General features: G+C 35.0%; 1 protein-coding gene across 1 annotated transcript in view; it reads right to left on the reverse strand.

Moving 5' to 3' along the window:
- Nucleotides 1–18,577, reverse strand: part of ZNF407 (zinc finger protein 407) — a 465,343-nt gene that overhangs the window by 406,579 nt on the left and 40,187 nt on the right. The window contains 2 exon segments of the mRNA XM_019544964.1: nt 7,100–7,214; nt 13,014–17,883. Coding sequence (XP_019400509.1) covers nt 7,100–7,214; nt 13,014–17,817 — 4,919 coding nt within the window. The 5' untranslated portion in view covers nt 17,818–17,883.

Consider the following 18,577-nt stretch of genomic DNA (forward strand, 5'->3'; position numbering starts at 1 on the left):
GCTGGGACACTGATACACAAGATGCAGCAGCGCTTTAATAAGAGCCGCTCTCAGAGCCATGCTAAATAAAGCACCTCCCCTGTCACCCTTGGAGCACGTGTAAAAGTGCTCAATGGCTTTTAATCCCCAGTGGCTCTTCAATAAAGAGTCCAGCCTCATTACTCAAACCCTAAGCAGTACACCTAAGAAAGGCGTTGACTGTCTGAAAAAAATTTAGCAGGTTCACTGCATAGTCATAGGAATCCAGAAACCACAATACAGGGTTTCATTTTGTTTTTTAAATTGCCAAAATTATCTTCCGTTTCAAGGCTAGAAAACCTGGCATGTTGGTTATTGTCTCCTTAATTATAAAGGTGAGTGATGTTTCTATGATCCAAAAGAACCGTATCTTCTAATTCCGAATGTACTCCCCTTAAAGAAACCGCACTAGAACATGCATCACACCCACACAGCGATGAGCATCTTCAGAATTAGGTCTGGAAGTACATGGTATAAGGGTTACACATAGTACAGATATTAGTATAAATCAGCACCGGTCAAATACAAACATTTATTCAGTGAAGTATGTATTTTTCATATCTTTTCACTGCAGTAAGTATAATTAAATTATTACAATAATTCAATTACAACATACATTTTCAAAGTTAACTTTTCTATAGGAAATTCACTGGAGTAAAACTACAGGACCTATTATAAAGTTCATCTAGGTTTTTCTGCCTCACTCGTAGGCCTGGCAGAATTCAATCTTTTTTATTTTTAATAATGACAGGTAAAAACCTATGTTTACCTTTCAGTAATTTTTTTCAATTTTTATCGATGTAGCACATGCACACACACACAGTGGCCACTGCACGAGCTTGGGTCATGTCAGTGAGGCTGTGCCAGGAAGAGGCGGGAAGGTGGAGGGCGCGGCAGTTGAAGGGGCAGCACTGGGTACCCTCGTTCTGCCCAGATCCCAGCTGGGGCAGGAGCTATACTCCTGCAGAGCCTGGCTCCACATAGGTTGAGTCCCTACCCCTATTGTGCAGGGGCTGGGCGGAACTCCACAAGAGTTTTGCCCCTACCCCCAGCTTATTCTGGGGCCAGGTCAGGCCAAGATGGGCTCCATGGGAGCTTGGCACCTGCACTGGCTATGACCTGGGCAGGGCAAGTGGCCAGCAGCACTGCCCCACTGCTACCAGCTCTGCCCCTTCAACCCCCACTCCCAGCACAGTCTTAGCAGCACAAACTCTAGCTCTTGAAGCAGGTTGTGCGTATGTGTGTAGTGCCCCATGTGTGTGTATATGTGTGTGTGCGCGTGCTCATGCACACGTGTAGCGCCCCCGCCCCAGATTTCTTTACGTACGGTCTGGAATTTTATTTTATTTTACTTTACATTTCCGTTATGTAAATTTCAATGATTACCTATGGAAATACTTTTCCATCTGCCTGTGCGCATAGTGTGAAAATGATGTTTATCGGCACGTATTAGAAAATATCAAATCCTGCCAAGTCTACTCATTTGTAATACTGAATACTAGTGGAGCATACAATTCTTTAATCGGAGAACACTTTCAGTAACTAACTTTATCTAGCTTGTTACCAGATGTTTACCTAACTTCTGGACACTTTCACAATGCACTTCTAAGTCAAGAGAGGTTCATTATGCAGCAATGCAATACACAATAGTGTGCACAGCACCATCATCTATACAACAAATGCTAAGGTCATTATTGACTACTAGAGAAATATTTTGATTGAAAGTAGTTTTCCTAAGTTATAAAAAAATAGGCAATGTGCACTGAATGTTCGGTTTGTAAATTGTAAAAGATAATCAAATAAATAATCAGCAAGATAATGTAATACATGCTATTTTATTCCCTATAACACAAGCATCTTAATATTAATTTGTTTTAAAATAAATATGTCAGCATGGAAAACTGTTATATATAGCTCTTTTTTTTCCTTTATGGAAGCGCACACACACGGACAAGATGTTTGGATGGGAGGATTCACGAATATTTGCATTTGGAACACTCACCTTTCTAACACACATAAATGTTGAAACTTAAAACAGATTAACCATTTTTTTGTTTGGATACTTCTCTAGATATGATGCGTGAAATTAATTGTTCAGTCAAAAACGCAATTCCATGGTGCATTTGATGATTTAGGTATACAACAGCTTTAGTTCTCTAAGCTGACTAAAAATAGTGATTTTAATTTATTCCTGCTGCCTACAATTACCCACAACCATGTATTTTTAAATATTTCCAGCCTATAAAAATTACTAATTTTTGCCACTTGTGTTTATCTGCATTTAGACTTTGATTTGGATAAATTAAGCTCTCAAGTGTTCCTTGCTTTATGAAACTCTGCATGTTGTACACTTCAACACAAATAAATGACTTCTACCATTAGAGGTTTAAATAATGTAATGTATTTCATGCTCAGCCTGAAGCTGGATTCCAATGAAGTTGCTAATGCACGTAATGATTAAGTGTAACTCAAATACTAACTGTGTTGTTGAAAACATGACAGGCAATAATTTGGTCTATTATATTCTGCCATTTAATTGCCTAGTACAGACATTCTCTGACACGTTATGAAGCAATGATTTACAATTATTCAAGCTGCAAAGGTCAGAAAGTGACATTATAATCATCTACATAGAGATCCCTTCTAATGCACAAAAACTAGGTAATACCACACAAAAATAGTTTCAGCAGAGTTGCAACTTTCTATTTAGGGTTTTTTAAGGCACAGAAATAAATAGTTAACTTATAGTATACTAAGGCATTTTTAACACCCAGTATACATTTCATTTGCCCTACCAATAAGTTCAGGAAAGTCTGTTTTGTATGCTATAAGCAAAGCTAAGTAAGCATACAGTAAGTAGCCTGTTGTTAACAGTTCCCACGTAACAAATCTGGAGTTAATGAGAAAAAATTCCACTAGCCATTTATTTACAGTATATCTGATATTTTGATGGTAATAGGTCAAATTGGATTTCCATTAAAAAAGACGTAGATACATTAACAAATATGCCTTCCTTAGCTCGAAGTATAGGTACATTACTTGATTTTCCTCAGCTGCTCTTCAAGCAACCAGTGTCATAAAAACTGGATTTTATACAGATTCTAAAACCAGCAGAACCTTAGGAGCACTAGGTATAGTGTCAAGATAGAAAAACAAAGTCTTTAGGACTTCTAACACTTTCCTCACAGTTCAGTAACATGAGTCGTCACAAAAATAATTTAGTAAATGGCTTATTCAGCAGCATACTAACATTATCTCCAGAGTCAACTAGTACCAGAGGTTTCAAAATACCTCTGGAAAATGAAGAATAGGGAGACACTTAAAAGAGCTACAAAGAGCCTAAAGAGAAGGTAACTTAAAACTTAAAGAAAAAAAAATACGTATGCAAACACATATTTTCTCTGCTTAAAGCACTTGACTACTGAATTTGGAATCTCTTGATATAATGATTACACAAATATGTTGATACAAATTTCCTTTTAACTTAGTATATGTGTATACTCACACATATCTAGGTGTATGTTTTAAATATGGGAAGTTTTTCTAAATACAAAAGCTCTCTCATAGTATTCATAGGTGAAACATGTGACTGTGTACCAAAAAATAAAATTCCTTCTGAAAGCAAAGACAAGAAAAAGGCAAAAGAAAAGTAGATGCATTTTAAATCATAAGTTGCCTATAAATTCTGTTCAAAATATGAAGTGCAGAACAATGCATTTTTCATGTTCTACCTGAGGCATAAAATGTGAAAAGCGCATGATAAGCCATTTTCCTGCATTCCACTGGGCAACTGAAACAAAAATTTTAAATGCTGGGAAACTACTACAATTTGGTAATCCTACATAGTTTCTCAAGCAACTTCATAGCCAGACTTCTGAAAATTAAATTTAAATATGCAGTGTCACAGAAAACGGACACTACTTTTTCAAATAACAGATATATTTTCCAGTCAGCTGTATGGGAAAAGGAATACAATCACCACACATCTGTGATAAGGAAATGAGTAGCAGGCGTTTTACTTCAAATGTTAAAGCATTAGTGCTGTCCAATTTCTGTGTCATTTAGTTACTTCTGTGTATCTGGGGAGTGCGGGGGGAACTAAACTGCAATTAAAAAATGAAAACAACACAGTAAATGTGCTGGGGGGGGTTCTACAGATAGGTGAATTATATTTACATGATACAGTACACACAATATATTGGAACATTTGAAATGTTTGGACAAGACTAAAATAAAATTGACAATGATTTGGATTTTTTTAAATAGAAAGATTCACAAGGAAATTGCACTCCTTCAAGAAAATCAAGGGATATTTTGGGACCACAGCAACCCAAAACCTTGCACTGACATTTCACCTTAAAAGGGTGTCTGAACAGATTCAACATCATTTGAAAAACAATTTATCCTCACAACTAGAAGGGGGCTTTATTGCTATGAATCTAGAAATCAAAGAACAGAATATTAACTACTGCAGAAAAGAAAACATAGTGCAGGACCTTCTGTTTGTGACAAAATTACAGAGTTAATGTTCCTGAAAGATCACTTCACCTTTTAAAGCATGATTTTTAAAAAGGTAAAATTTATAGCAATTAAAGCTAATGAAGAAATGCAGCATGAGCTGCTTATGTTCAGGAACTAATAGGTCCACTGAGCATTTCTAAGATTATTTAGCCATCAATGATAATGAATTGACATTGTCAGTGGTGTTAATGTACCAATGCTCTATATAGTGCCACTAATCCGATAGCCAATCCTAGCAATTTTTTTATGTTGCTACTTAATTTTTTAACCTATGCACTACTCCATCCTTTCAATTAAAATGGCAGAAATACAGCACAAGCTATTATACTTTTTCTCCCCTCTGCTTCTACATTAAAGGATGGCATTTTCACTATTTGGTCTACAGTCAAACTGTATTGATCACTTCTTATTCTTCAAATCCACTTTTAATTCTTCAGGATTGTTAGCTTCAGTATAAAGATCTCTTTCCCAATTAAACTGATGTTAATATATAAGTGTTAACATACATTTTTGGTGAGCATTAAGTGAAATGTAATGATTATTTAAATTGCAAAAGGACTAAACTGCTATATAAACCAGATTTTTGTGCACAGAGGGTGATCATGGTTGCATGCGTCTTTAGCTGGTTGTTTTATTATATATAAATCCACAAATCCATGTTGTAGATAAAGATAAGTGATATGGCTCTTTACAAAAACATAAATTTACAACTACTTGGCTACCAGCATGACATTTCAGCAGCATGTAGTACACAATTAGCATAGGAAAGTGACTAATAGACTTAATTCCATAGCTTAAGTTATATAAATACGTTTTGTTCTTGATAGTATAACAGTCGTAAAGTATTATGCAACGTATATGATTTCTGTTCCAGAAAATATTCTAAGACTATATTAAGACCATGCCAATACTAAATAAAACTGGGCTTTTTATATCAGAAAATGTGCTAAATGAACCTTACAATTAATTCTCTCCCCAAAGGGAGCATGAACTTTACTATTTTGAGATGGTAGAATTTATTTCTCTGTTAATGTGAAAATTAAATAATATACTAACTTTGTAATTTGAGTCAAAAGGCAACTGAATCATGTATCACTGACAAGTTGGTTGACAACTTTAAAGCAAAGTCTAAGCTTTACTCTTTGAGTGTTTTGTGAACCTGCAGTTGTTAATTATCTTTCACATGAAAGACCTGGGAATTCATAGAAGAGAGACCAAATAGGATTTTTAAATACTTAAAATAGAGCGCTACTAAAATGTATCATTCTGCACTGGACTCTTTCCACTAAAATAAGGAGAAAACAGAAATCGTTCCGCTGCTGATCTTCAGGGGACTTAAATTCACGTATGTTTAGTTCATATTTAAAAAAAATCACAGCCATCAGTTTTCATGAATAAAAACTGCACTAAATATTAACAACATCACATGCAAAATTATTTGTAAAACAGACAGATGAATCGGTAAAAAACATTCAGTTGTATATTCAGCTGAAGTTTCACTTGTCCTTTAAAACGTGAAACTCATTTTGTTCTGCAGTAGATTTGTATTGCAAGTACTGGCTACAAGAACCTCCTGCTGAATAATATCCCTAACATCACACCATACCATTCACGTGTGCACTGCATTATCTAATTGAGCCTGTGCCATTCTATGCATTAGCCATAAGACCTCTCAGAAAGTTACACAGGTTTGGGTAGAAACTGTTCTTATATGATTAGTTACATTAGTTAATTTCTCCAGCATAATAACATTAAAATATATTTTTAATCAAAAGTAGAGTATAAAACCCCACTTTGAATATCCTATGATGTACCATATATGCCATGGCATTTTAAAACCTTTTAAACATTTCTGCTAAATTAATTAGTTTTGCATTAAGGAGTCTCAATGCCTCCTATTAAATGCAACACATTTGAAGGACAATTAAACATTACAGATGACCCTTCTGAAACAATAACCATTAAGTAAGAAAGAAAAACAAGAGGGTTTTTTGTAACAAACAAGAACACAAACATACTTTTTTTTTTTAAAAAAGTCCTGTGCATGCAACATTTTAGATCCGTTTGTTTGAAAGTCAATCTTCTGTTTTGTTTTCCTGAAGAATGAACTCTCTAAATGGAGCCCACAGATCTGTTAATGGTACAAAACAGTACAGCAAAACACACACACATATACACGCGCGCGCGCGCGCACACACACACACACACACACACACACACAGAGTAAAGTCTATATTATATATATTTTTTATGTCTTTAAATGGAATTTACAGTTCTCCCTGGCAATGTGAATGAACATCCTATAATTTAGTCAATTTACAGATTACAGGTTCAAATTGACCTTGTAGCCCATAAAATTGCTCATCTTCAGTGCAGGATTAGAAGTGGGAAAAGAATGTCATAACTGTATTTAAGGAATTTACCATAACAATGGAAAGGAGGATATGCATGCATAATTTTAGCCACTCTTGCTCACATCACAGTTTTGAATTCTGAAACAATGCATATCCTGCACTCTTCTCCTGGTTAACCATGGTAAAAACTGTTTCAATTTACTCACCCACAGACATGACACTTGTATTCCCTCATCCCAAGGTGCCTCTTGACATGGTTTCTGGCATCTCCGAGCTGAGCTGTTGCAAAGTGGCATATCTTGCACTTGAATGGCTTTGATCCTAAGTAAAATTTAGCATAAGATACGAGTTAAATTAAAATACTATATTACCCATGGTTAAAGAAATAAAATTTCCTGAGAAAAATAACCTTTTAAAAAAAATCTATCCCACATTTAACCTGTTTAAGAATTTTGCCTAGCAAAAAAATGTCTATTGCATACATTTATAACTTGAGGGATACAGATAGGGTATGTACCATATTTCTCATTATAAAGTTTCCTTAAGTTCAAGCTCACTGAAACTACTTGCTTAACTTTTAATAATCATTTACTTTTAGAAAAAGCATTAAAATCAGAAGACTATATACTATGAAGATAACATTTAAATGGGGTGATTAAAGTTTCCCTACGTCTTCTGCTATGTTCAAAATGGTTAAAAATCTCTTAATATCTAGAAAAAGATTTGGGAATGGTGTTAACTTAAACATGTATTTGTTTTTAAACAACCATGTTTGAACAGATCACTTAAAATTTACTAGATTCCACTGACTTTGAATAGATTTTGTACTACCATTGGTATTTCAGATTTTTCCTGTCACATACAGAGAATGATTCATCACTTTGCTATTGTAATGACATGCAATGTATGAATATACAGTGGATAAAATATTATGCCTTTATGACTGTTTTATGGTCAAAAATTTATGATTATTCTGCAAACCAGAAGTATTGACATTTTGACTATTATTTATTTCGAGAACAATCTTTAATATTAAATACCTAGTGCAGACCAAAGAATTATAAAATTATTTCTCAGAGGAAGTAGGACCAACCTATTCTTTTTAAACTTGCTGGGTCAGAAAAGTCAGATATGTTATCTTAATTAACACCAGCTCCCCAGTTGCTATGAGAAAATTATGTTATTACTGAAATGTAGTGGTTAAATTTGGCAGGTGTCAGTACCTAGGTAACCCAGCAGTGACACTTTATTTTAAAGTATGCTGCAACACTTTCCAATTTTCTAACCAGTAAATCCTTAAATCAATAAATCAGAATCATACAACTGCAGTTAAAAATAAGTACAATATGTTCACATATTTTCCGTAATATGTTTAGTATATGTTTTGTGAAGTACTTCTTCCAATACAGTTAAGCATAATATGAAATATGTGATCTTTAATAAATATACATAAAGAGCTCCGATAAGAAAAATGTTACAGTATATCATACTTGATCAATGAACCTTTGTGCTGTGCCCTTGAAAATAGAATATCCTCCAAGAATACTTTGTTGAAATTGAGGATCTTAGTATAAAATTTTAGAGTCTTAAATTTCAATTTAATTCCCAAAAGCTGATGAAAAATGAAGCATTTAATTTTAATCTTCTAACAGAAATAAAAAAGTCAACAGTACTAAGCACGGGCAGACAAGGTTGAATATTTCACAGTTCAATGACAATGAAGCCAGATCTCTTAATACTTCCATTTCTACTGTTAGAAGTAGATGTAAAATATATTTAGCACCTGAATGGTTATATCTAGTCAGCTTTATATGTTTAAATGTCAAAAGCAGGTTGAGACTGCAGCTAACAGCAATCACATTCTATCAATCACATTGAAAAACCCCAGTTTATTTAAATGATCCCGATAAAACTAAATTAATCATTAATTTGGTGGCATTCCAAATCAACAGCACATTCTATAAAGTGAGCCATGCAAATAAAATAAATTTGAATAGAATCAATTTACCTTCACATTAAATAAGAAAGTGTTAAAGTTGATGTTCTAACTTACAATCTTCAAGACTAATTACACAATTAATAATATTAAGGCTATAACCAGATATGATAAAAGAAGTCTACTAGTATTTATACTACTGTTTTATTGCATAGAATTCAAGTATTTTATGGATTCAACCTTATTTTCTTTTGGTTTCTCTCTCTCTCTGATCAAATTGTAAATTTGTTCCCTTTTCTGTTACCGTGGGTGTCCCGCAGGGCTCTGTACAAGACCTTTGCTGTTTTCCACTTACATGGCTCCTTTGTGAAAAACTATATAGTTCAGTCCAGTCTTAACTACAGTGTGCTGACAGTACATAAATGTATTACCCTATTGACTGCTCTCATCTAAAAATCACTGAGGCCTTGACTATTTTTTTTAATTTCTCATATTCAGAGCTGAATGCCTGTTAACATCTCCATTTATATACTATGAACGTTCAAATACAGGTAGGCTACCACAAGTACATATTACATGAAACAAAAACAGTACCTCTCCCTTTTAATTTAGTGACTTCAAATTAGTTGCATATCATTATTTTAGGTGGAACAAATCTATATACACTGATTTTATACCAAATATATATAGTCTTGAGATTAATAAAAAAAAGTTAAACCAGCGGTCAAAAATAAACATGTATCAAATGGGTGTTTAAAATAATTTTTGTCCAACCTAGTCTTGTCTTGGCCAGACCTGTTACCTCACATGCAAATTTCTCATTTGCGCCATGAAATATAACACTACGTTTATCAGTTTTCCACCTGGTTCTTAGTTTATTCCAAATGGCAATGGTACCTTTGAAGTAAATCACAGGATGACGTCAGCTTTAACTTGTAGTGTGTAAGTAAAAGGGCTGGGGTAGTAACAGCAGTATATAGTTAAAACAAGAAATGTAAAACAATCGAAACCAGAGAACATGTAAGACAACAGACCACAACAAATGCTTCTGACATTTCACTAGAGCAATAGAGTTAATAACTCTCACTTTAGTGAAAGATATCATAGATCTTTGGTGACAAGGAATATTTTGAGCCTCAGTGTTAAGCCAACAAAAAATGGCATCTCCACAACTACCCCCAGTTGTGGTCAGCCTTAAGGCAAAGTGACAAGTGCCATCTAATAAGGCACAACATTATTATCACACTTCCTACTATACTTAGGAATTTTGGGGGTATGGACATATTGACATGAAACAGGCTTACCCTTCCTCAGCCAGAGAAACCAGAGGAAATTCCAAACAAGGATGACATGGCTGCAGGTGATTTTACTTCAGAATACTGATTGTTAATTAAACATATGGGACCTCCATGGATTGTAAGTTAAAATGTCTTCCACCTCTACTATTCATTTTGTTTCTCTTTATACTTCCTCATTTTCACTTGTCAATGTATGATGGACTTACTTGTTATCTCCTCTCTACCATAACCTTCCCTTTCATTTGCTATGTGAAAATCTCTTTGAACAAATTTAAGGCCTTTAAAAATCACCTAATATTCTACAATTTGAAATCGTTAGTGATATTTTTTCGTCACCTCTCCTTAAAAAAAACAAAAAACAAAAAACAACCAAAACTACGATAAATCTAAACAGCCAAAATACAGGGATGTCAATGTGCTTGTGTATGTATGTGCATTTACAACCTGAACTAAGATTTAGCTACATAACAAACAATGTAAAGAAAGGGAAAATAACCAGTAGCTCATCCCACATGATACACCTGCTGTCACACTAGTACAAATGGGAAGAAGCAAAAGTATTGTACAGTTTGGCCTGCTGATTTTCCAAGCCAGTACATAACAATTAGTACTGTAGATCTCATCCCCTCACTGCCATTCCTAATGGCCAAAGCCCCCTTTATATTGTGATAAAGACAAGGAAAGAAAGGTTATATGAATTGCACTGTAAATCACAAATATGAAAAAATAGGGATTGGAAGAGTAAGCCCTCTTCCAGTTAACTATTAATAAAAATCCCAGCATTACTATTTAATGTGCATAAGCAAAGTATGAGAAAAGCAATTCATTTTAAGATGCTAGGAGGAAAGATGAAATCCTGTTCTGTAGCTCCCCCCACAAAAAAAATGACTTGCAAAATGAAATGGCAGACTTGCAATCTATTCCCAGAAGCCTGCTGTTTTGTACATTTAGGACCAATCTAAAGCACAATAAAAATACGCTTGATGATAAGACCTATGCAAGCTGTTAAAAAGTATGCTAACTTTTACTAAATGTTACAATCAATGATGTAACTTATGTAAGTAGGGTTGCTTTGTCATATATTGATAGTTACCTCACTTTCACATCCACATTAACTTGATTTTAAATGCAATTAATACATATAGTCAAGGAAGACTAATGGACTACATTCTGCACTTAACCTGGTGGACATTTTCAAATGGCACAAGTGACCAGTGCAAACCTATTTTGCATTGTAAACGACTAAATAAATCTTAATGGATTAAGAATGATCAGCTATCAACACACAAGGGAAATTAAGTGCTGAAATGCCTACATTGATTATTTTAAATTATTAGCCTTACTCTGTTCTTGAATTTGTATGCTTTTAGTGAGCTTTAACACATTTACAAGACTTATTGACTATAATTACAAGAGAATTCAAGTAATGGACACATCAATTATAAGCAACATGTCTTGACCAGACAGTTGCATAAAGAATTCTAAAGAGAACTCCATTAGCATCTTCTCCCTTAGTTTTATTCAGTTTTATCTGCCTTGAGAGGGCATAGTAAGGGCTTATACAGCTGTTCTGACCATGTGAACATGACTGCATCTCTGAAGGCTTAGCATTGCATTCAAAAGTTAAATGTTTGCTGAAAAAATACAATATATACATTATACATACACAGAGGATAAGATCACTGAAAATATTAGGCATATGAAGTGGTCATCCAAATGAATACTTTACTTACGCTGCAGTATGTGAACATGTTTGAATGACAATGTCTATGCTTCCCTGGATTAAGTTTAAACATGTTTTCCATTCATGGTCTTGCCTCCTCCTATGAAAACTTACAAAACTATTACAGTACTATGCCAATAATTAAATATCCTTCTATAATGTTTTTTGTTTCTTACCTTTTTGTTCTCTTCCTTGTAACCATGCACTAAGTTTCAAATACTGCATGAATTTAAACTATAGCTTCCATAATAAGCCATTATTTAAAAGTACAGTAAAATAAACCTTACAGTTTTAATGAAAATATGTTCATTGAAATGTGAATTTATTATTCAAATCCACTCATAAATTCAACCATGGAGACACCACTTGTCTAAGCAGAGCTCAGTGATTTAGAAAAGCTGTCTATTTAAAATAAAGAATGTATGGCAGGTTTATAGAAACATAGCAGTGAATTTTTACATAAATTTAGAACTGCAGCTTATGCATTTTCTACAAAAAATTGTTTTTAAATTTTTCACTTAAAATTAAACATAAAAAGAAATGAAAAGTCTAATTTGCACAGAAACTAAATCAGGCCCTGCATCCATGCATACCACATCAACACTGCATATCATCTTCTAAGAAGGCTGACCAACTTTAATTCCCATATCTTATTTAACAGCAAAGAAATGCTGATTATTTTTATTTCTTCAGGAATGTTATAACACCAAGTAACTAACTTTGAGGTTTTAAATGTGAATGTGTAACTCTGACTTCAAAGTAAACAGTTTGGATTATAGGAGAGAAGTTATAAAGCATTCTCTAAAGCCAGAAGTGCTCCACAGTATTAATTTTAGTACCAATTAATAATTACAGTCTATAGTAGGGGAAGGAAATCCATAAGAATGTTAAAAGCAATAGTGACCACACTTAAATACATTTAAGGAAATTACAAGAAACCCCTCGAGTTTCCTGCCCTTTGACCACTATGGGTCATGCTACTTAACGTAATTTTTAATTTCAATGGTTCATCAAGCAGCGCACACTCTGAAGGCTATATGAGTTCTGGAGGACTTGGAATACTAACAAGGTTAGCAAGCAAAAGTATAGTAGAAGCAGATGAAGCTGAAGTTGTAATTCACTTTTGTTTGAAGAATTTGCTCAAAATGTTTAGGCTTACATACCTGTATGAGTACGAATATGAGCAAGGAAGGCCATAGAATTGCTACTTCTACACATCTTCCCACAATATTTGCAGACATTTCCTTGATTTTCCTCTCTTTCTCTGTTGATTTGCTCAGTGTCTTCCACAATGTACTTATTCACCTCCCGCAATAATTCTTCATGTTGCTCTTTAATATGGAGAAACAAATTCTGTTCAGAATCAAAAGGCTCTGTGCACTTAACACATTTAAAGGTTGCGCCTCCTTCAGGTAGTTCTTCCACACTTGCCTGTTCATTTCTCATGTGACCAGCACTAGCCAAATGTTGGTGAAGGTTGCTTTCTGTGTAAAATGATTTTCCACAGAGTAAACAGTGAAAATGTTTCTCTTTTGAAGGATGTTTCATGGCTATGTGAACATTCAGTCCACTTAAACCATCTGCTAAAAAACCACAATCATCACAACGAATACGTGTCGATTCCCCAGTGGAATTACCTTCAAATTTCTTCTTTTTCCCACCAGCTTGTGAGCTGTCTGTTTTCACAATTAGCTCATTAACTTTCACTCCACCTGATACCTGTCCTTCATCAGAGTGGTCAGTGGACTCACCATCTTGATGACTTTTTAGCCGCACTATAGAAGCATCAAACTGGCCAAAGTTCTGCATTGCCTTTCCTTTATCATCAGAACTGATAACAGTTACCAAAGCTTCACTACTAGTTTCTTGCATACTCTCAGCTGTTGAGCCATCTGCCTCCCAAATGTTGTTATTTATAGTGATTTCTGCTTCACGTTGTGCTTCCATAAGAGCTTCCTCCTCCACAGCAGGAACCCCTTGGAAACTTCTGTCATCCTCTAAACTATGTATACTTTGTACTGCTTCCTCAGTGTTTCTATCAAGGTTTGACTGATCTACTACATCACATGTTTCTGGAAGACTTTGCTCAATTGGAGTACTTTCTGTTAGCAATCTTTCTTCAAAAACTTTATTATTTTCATCTACTTTTTCAATATTTTCTCCATTTCCTCCCAAGCTTTTCTCGCTTGCTTTGAAATTCAAATTCAGGGCATCACTATCATTTGACACATTTTGATTTCCTGTAGTGCACTGGAAATCTGCATTAAGTAGGTCTTGGTCATGCCTACTTTCCTGCAAGCCACAACTGTCTGCTGCTTTAAGCGGTATCAGCTCATCAAATCTAGCAACTTCATCTTTTTTAGGAGTTTGTGGAAAGACTTCACAAATGAGATTTGTACTTTCTTGATTAGATTCCTCCTCAATCTTATCTTCTACTGTTTTGCGGGCACTGTTTTCTTTAGAAATTTCTAAAGATGTGTTTTCATCTAAGGCAGAACAATCAGATACGTTTTTCTCCACTTGATCCTCCTCCATTTTACCACTGTCGGCATATTTTGTTTCCCCTAAAACTGTCTGAAATTGTTCTGCATCTTGTTGATCCTCCTCATGAGACGTACAGTTGATTTCTTTGGCAACATTTGTTGCATCTACTTCCTCTCCAGATGAAGAGCAAACATAAGATTCTCTTTTAATTTTATGCTTCTCTGTTGCTGCATGTCTAGACATCTCTCTGCGAGTAACTGCATAGTAGTCACAAGCCATGCAATAGTATTCAAATTCCTTGGTATGCTTCCGTTTTATGTGTAATTCTAGAGAAGAAGAAGAATGAGCAATAAAGTTGCAGTGTACACATTTGTTATCATTCATAACCATCATTCTTCTCTGAAAACATGGGTCACAATCTCGGGTAGCATTATTTGGTTCTATAAGTATGTGTCGTTTTATATTTACAGAGTTCTTAGTATATTCTAGATCTGCTAACTGAAGTACATTTTCGACTTCTACTTCAACAGAAGTATTTCCCTGGTTGTCTTCATGATTTTCCAAGATGGAAGTATCCAAATCTGATGACTGGCTACCATCCTCAATACTGTCATTCAAAACACCCATAAGACTGCTGATCTTTTTGCTACTAGAGTCAAGAGCTCCCAATTCTGGACAAGTAATTATCTCTGGATTTTGTTTACCATTTGCTTCTATTTCAACTCGGCCTTTATGTTTCTTGGTGGCACAATGACGCTCCATATCTCCTTTGGTTACAGTATAATAATTGCAGACTTTACACAAATAGCTGTACTGGTGACTGTGCTTTCGTCTTATATGAACAGTCAGGTTTGTCACACTGGAGGCCAGAAGACCACAATGGATGCACGTCCTAGAGCTGGTGCCTTTCGGTCTCCCTCTCTTTGGTGCATGGGCCAAAATTATTTCACTTTCAGTAATTTCACTGGATGGAACTAGGTCTTTAACGGTTGATAGGCTCTCTAAAGTAGAGGATGGCATTTGTATGCTTTTATCTAATTCAGAATTCACATTCCCAGAAATGGAAGGTTCCATTATTTTTTTAATGTCACTTGCACCTACATATACCTTTTCAATACACTCCTCAAAACGTAAACCGATATTATTTTTTCTGGCATTTTCAAGGTGCTTGCTTCTTTTAATATGTTTTTCCATTCCTTCTTTGCTCAGGGAATAAAGGTTACATGCTTTGCAAAGAAAATGATATCCTTGTGCATGCCGAAGTTTTATGTGTCTTGTAAGAACAGTGGAGGATCTTGTTTTATAAAAACACTTTTTACACTGAAACTGGGTTTTGCTCAAAACTGAGTGCTTTAGCTCATTTCCCTGATTTACCACAGATGGCTCTGGGGCCTCCTCCTGCCTCTTCACTTCTATTTCATCTCCAACTTTGTGAAGGCTATCATTTGATTCTGAAATAGCATAAGCTACAGTTTGCAAAGATAAATCACTGTTAGTTGGTGGAGAAGTATTTTGTTGAGCTGACAAACTAACATGCTTCTCAGATGTTTTATGCTCTATCAGTTCTTCCTCAGTTAGAAAATATAGATGACAAATAGAACAATTATGGGGCATATTATGCTCTTCATTCATGTGGCTTCTAAGGCTTATGTCACTCAAACAAGGGAATGAACAGACCTGACAATTAAAGCTGAAATCTCTCATTTGATGTTTATTGCTTTGACAGTGTTGCTCCATGTCCTCCCTGATTAAAGATGAGTGGCTACACATCTGGCATTGAAACAACATTTCCTTAGTTGAATGGCTTATAACATGAATTTCTAAACTTTTTCTGTTCTGAAAATCCTGACCACAGTAAGTACAAGTGTGTAGAACACCATGGCCAACCAAGAGTTTCATCTGAGGATCCTCAGTTTCTGCAGTACTGGAAGAGCACATGTTTGTCCTATCTTTAGCAAGATCCTGTGTTTCTGAGGTAGCCTTATATTGACTGCTATCCAATTCTAATTCTTTACAAGATTTGGGTATTACATTGCCTGGTTTATGCTGTATACTGTAGTTGTGCTTCATATGGATTGTATGAGAGTCAGGTTTTCCTTTTTTATTAATACCTAATAAATTATATCTTCTTTTAACCTGCCTTTTTAATCTGAAAGAGGTACTTCTCTTGAAAGATGGTCTTAATGATAAAATGCTTCTTTTATACTCTGTTCTATCAAACTGCCCTGTATTTAAAATGCTAGTTATCTTTTTGGTACTATTAGTATGTTCTGGTTGGTCCAGTTTGTCATCTGAGGACCCTGATATTTCTCTCTTTTGAGTTGAGACATCATGATTTCCTTCTGCGCTGAGGGAAAATACTTTTTCCTCTGTAACAGTCTCTGTATTTTCAGTGGAAATATTTTTAGAAGGTATCATTTCGACAAAAAGTTCATTGCCATCACTTTGTTTAGAAAAGCTTACTTTTGAGTACTTCAGTTTATTGCGAGCATTTCTTAATTCTTTTGAATCAGCAGTTCTTGTCCTTGATTTATTGGTCCCCAGTTTTGCTCTCACATTCTTCTCTTTGACTGCTGAATACTGTTTTTTATTCAAGGATTTTTTTGTCAATATTTGTACGAATCCTCCTCGTGCAGCAAGATTTTGACGCCGAAGGTGCGTCTTGCCAAGAAAATGAGACTGTAAGAGTTTCTCCTCAACACACTGAAAACCGCAGAGATCACAACAGAAGGTTCTTGATTGTCCATGAGCTTGCTTGACATGCATTTGTAAAGCTGAATTATATTCTGCTTCATAAGTGCAGTGAGGGCAAATATAATCTTTGGGTTGTTTTGAGTGGCTCTCTTGAATATGTTTTTCCAGATCAGGGCAGGACGAAAAAAACTGATCACAGGTTTTGCATTTAAAAACATCTATGTTTTCAACCATACAGCTAACACGGATTTTTTCCACTTGGAAAGAAGATGGAGCCTCTTGTAAATGTTTATTTTCCAAATGAATTTTCAATGCAGCATCATCAGTAGCACTGAAATCACAATGTGAGCACAAGCAATTTGAAAGAAAAGTCTCACCACTGAGACAGCCCACTACAGCTGCCTTCTTTATAGTTCCATCTGTTTTACTACCTGTTTCTGCAATTGACTCCTGTTTAATTGCGAGTTTGTGTGATTTGCCTTCATCTACTTGAACATGTTTGGAAAAATTCAACTTTATTCTTTTTGAGATAGGCTCATTTTCAGACTGGTTCCCTTCGGTACTGTCTGGTCTTGTCAATTCTGATGATGCCCTTTTGTTTGTACCATTCTCTTCTTCTATCTTCTTAAGGTTTCTATGCACTTCACTTAATAAGGGACCTGTTTTCTGGTTAGATAAGGAATCACCTTCACCATTTTCTACTGATGTATTTTTCAAAGACATTGTTGTTTGTTCATTTTGTAAACTCTCATCCACTTCATCACTCTTCTGATAATCCTCTCTATTCATTCTTAATGAAGGGAGTATAGGACACAGTTATAGGAACACTGGTAGATCCTTTCCCAGCACCAGTACCTATAAAACAAGACACATTTGAAATTAATGTTTTATACACACACAAAATAAACATTCATTAAAGATCCAAAGCAAAAGCTTATAACAGTTGTTTGATCCAATGTGACCAGAGCACAGTCACAGATAGAGCTATTGACCAGTATTTTCATATGGTCTCTAAAGCTATGAATGCCATCTAAATCAAAACCAATTTAGAAATGCAGATAAAAAGTATAATCTTTAAAGCATGATTGTGGACCCTGGCTCACCTTGACAAACATTTCTGACAGTGAATGCACTGGTTTCAATAGGGCTATTTGAATGATCTATGTGATCTATGATCTATGGTCTATGTGAGTAAGGAATACACAATACTTCAATGGATCACTAGTACTGAGCAATGAGCTGCAGGAAATTAGCATCTCTGAAACAGGGTGACTTTTATCTGTGTCTAAAAATGTATATGCTAAAATTTAGGTAGTCGAGTTTGAAGTCTGACCTTTGTTTTTGCCAGCCTTAATAGAGGTATCTAAGTTTAAACATCCTTCGAGAAAGAGGATAATAGAACATTCAACTTCTTATGATCCATATATTTCAGGACCCCACATTTTTAAAAGCTCCAAGAAAGAACTAAGAGGCTAAGATTTAATCATTAAAAAAAAGAACAAAGAAGAAATTGGCTAAAAGTCTTCTTTCAAGATCTAATTATGTTAGC

This window comes from Crocodylus porosus, unplaced genomic scaffold (genome assembly GCF_001723895.1).
Source record: "Crocodylus porosus isolate Cpor-Errol unplaced genomic scaffold, CroPor_comp1, whole genome shotgun sequence".
NCBI lineage: Eukaryota > Metazoa > Chordata > Crocodylia > Crocodylidae > Crocodylus > Crocodylus porosus.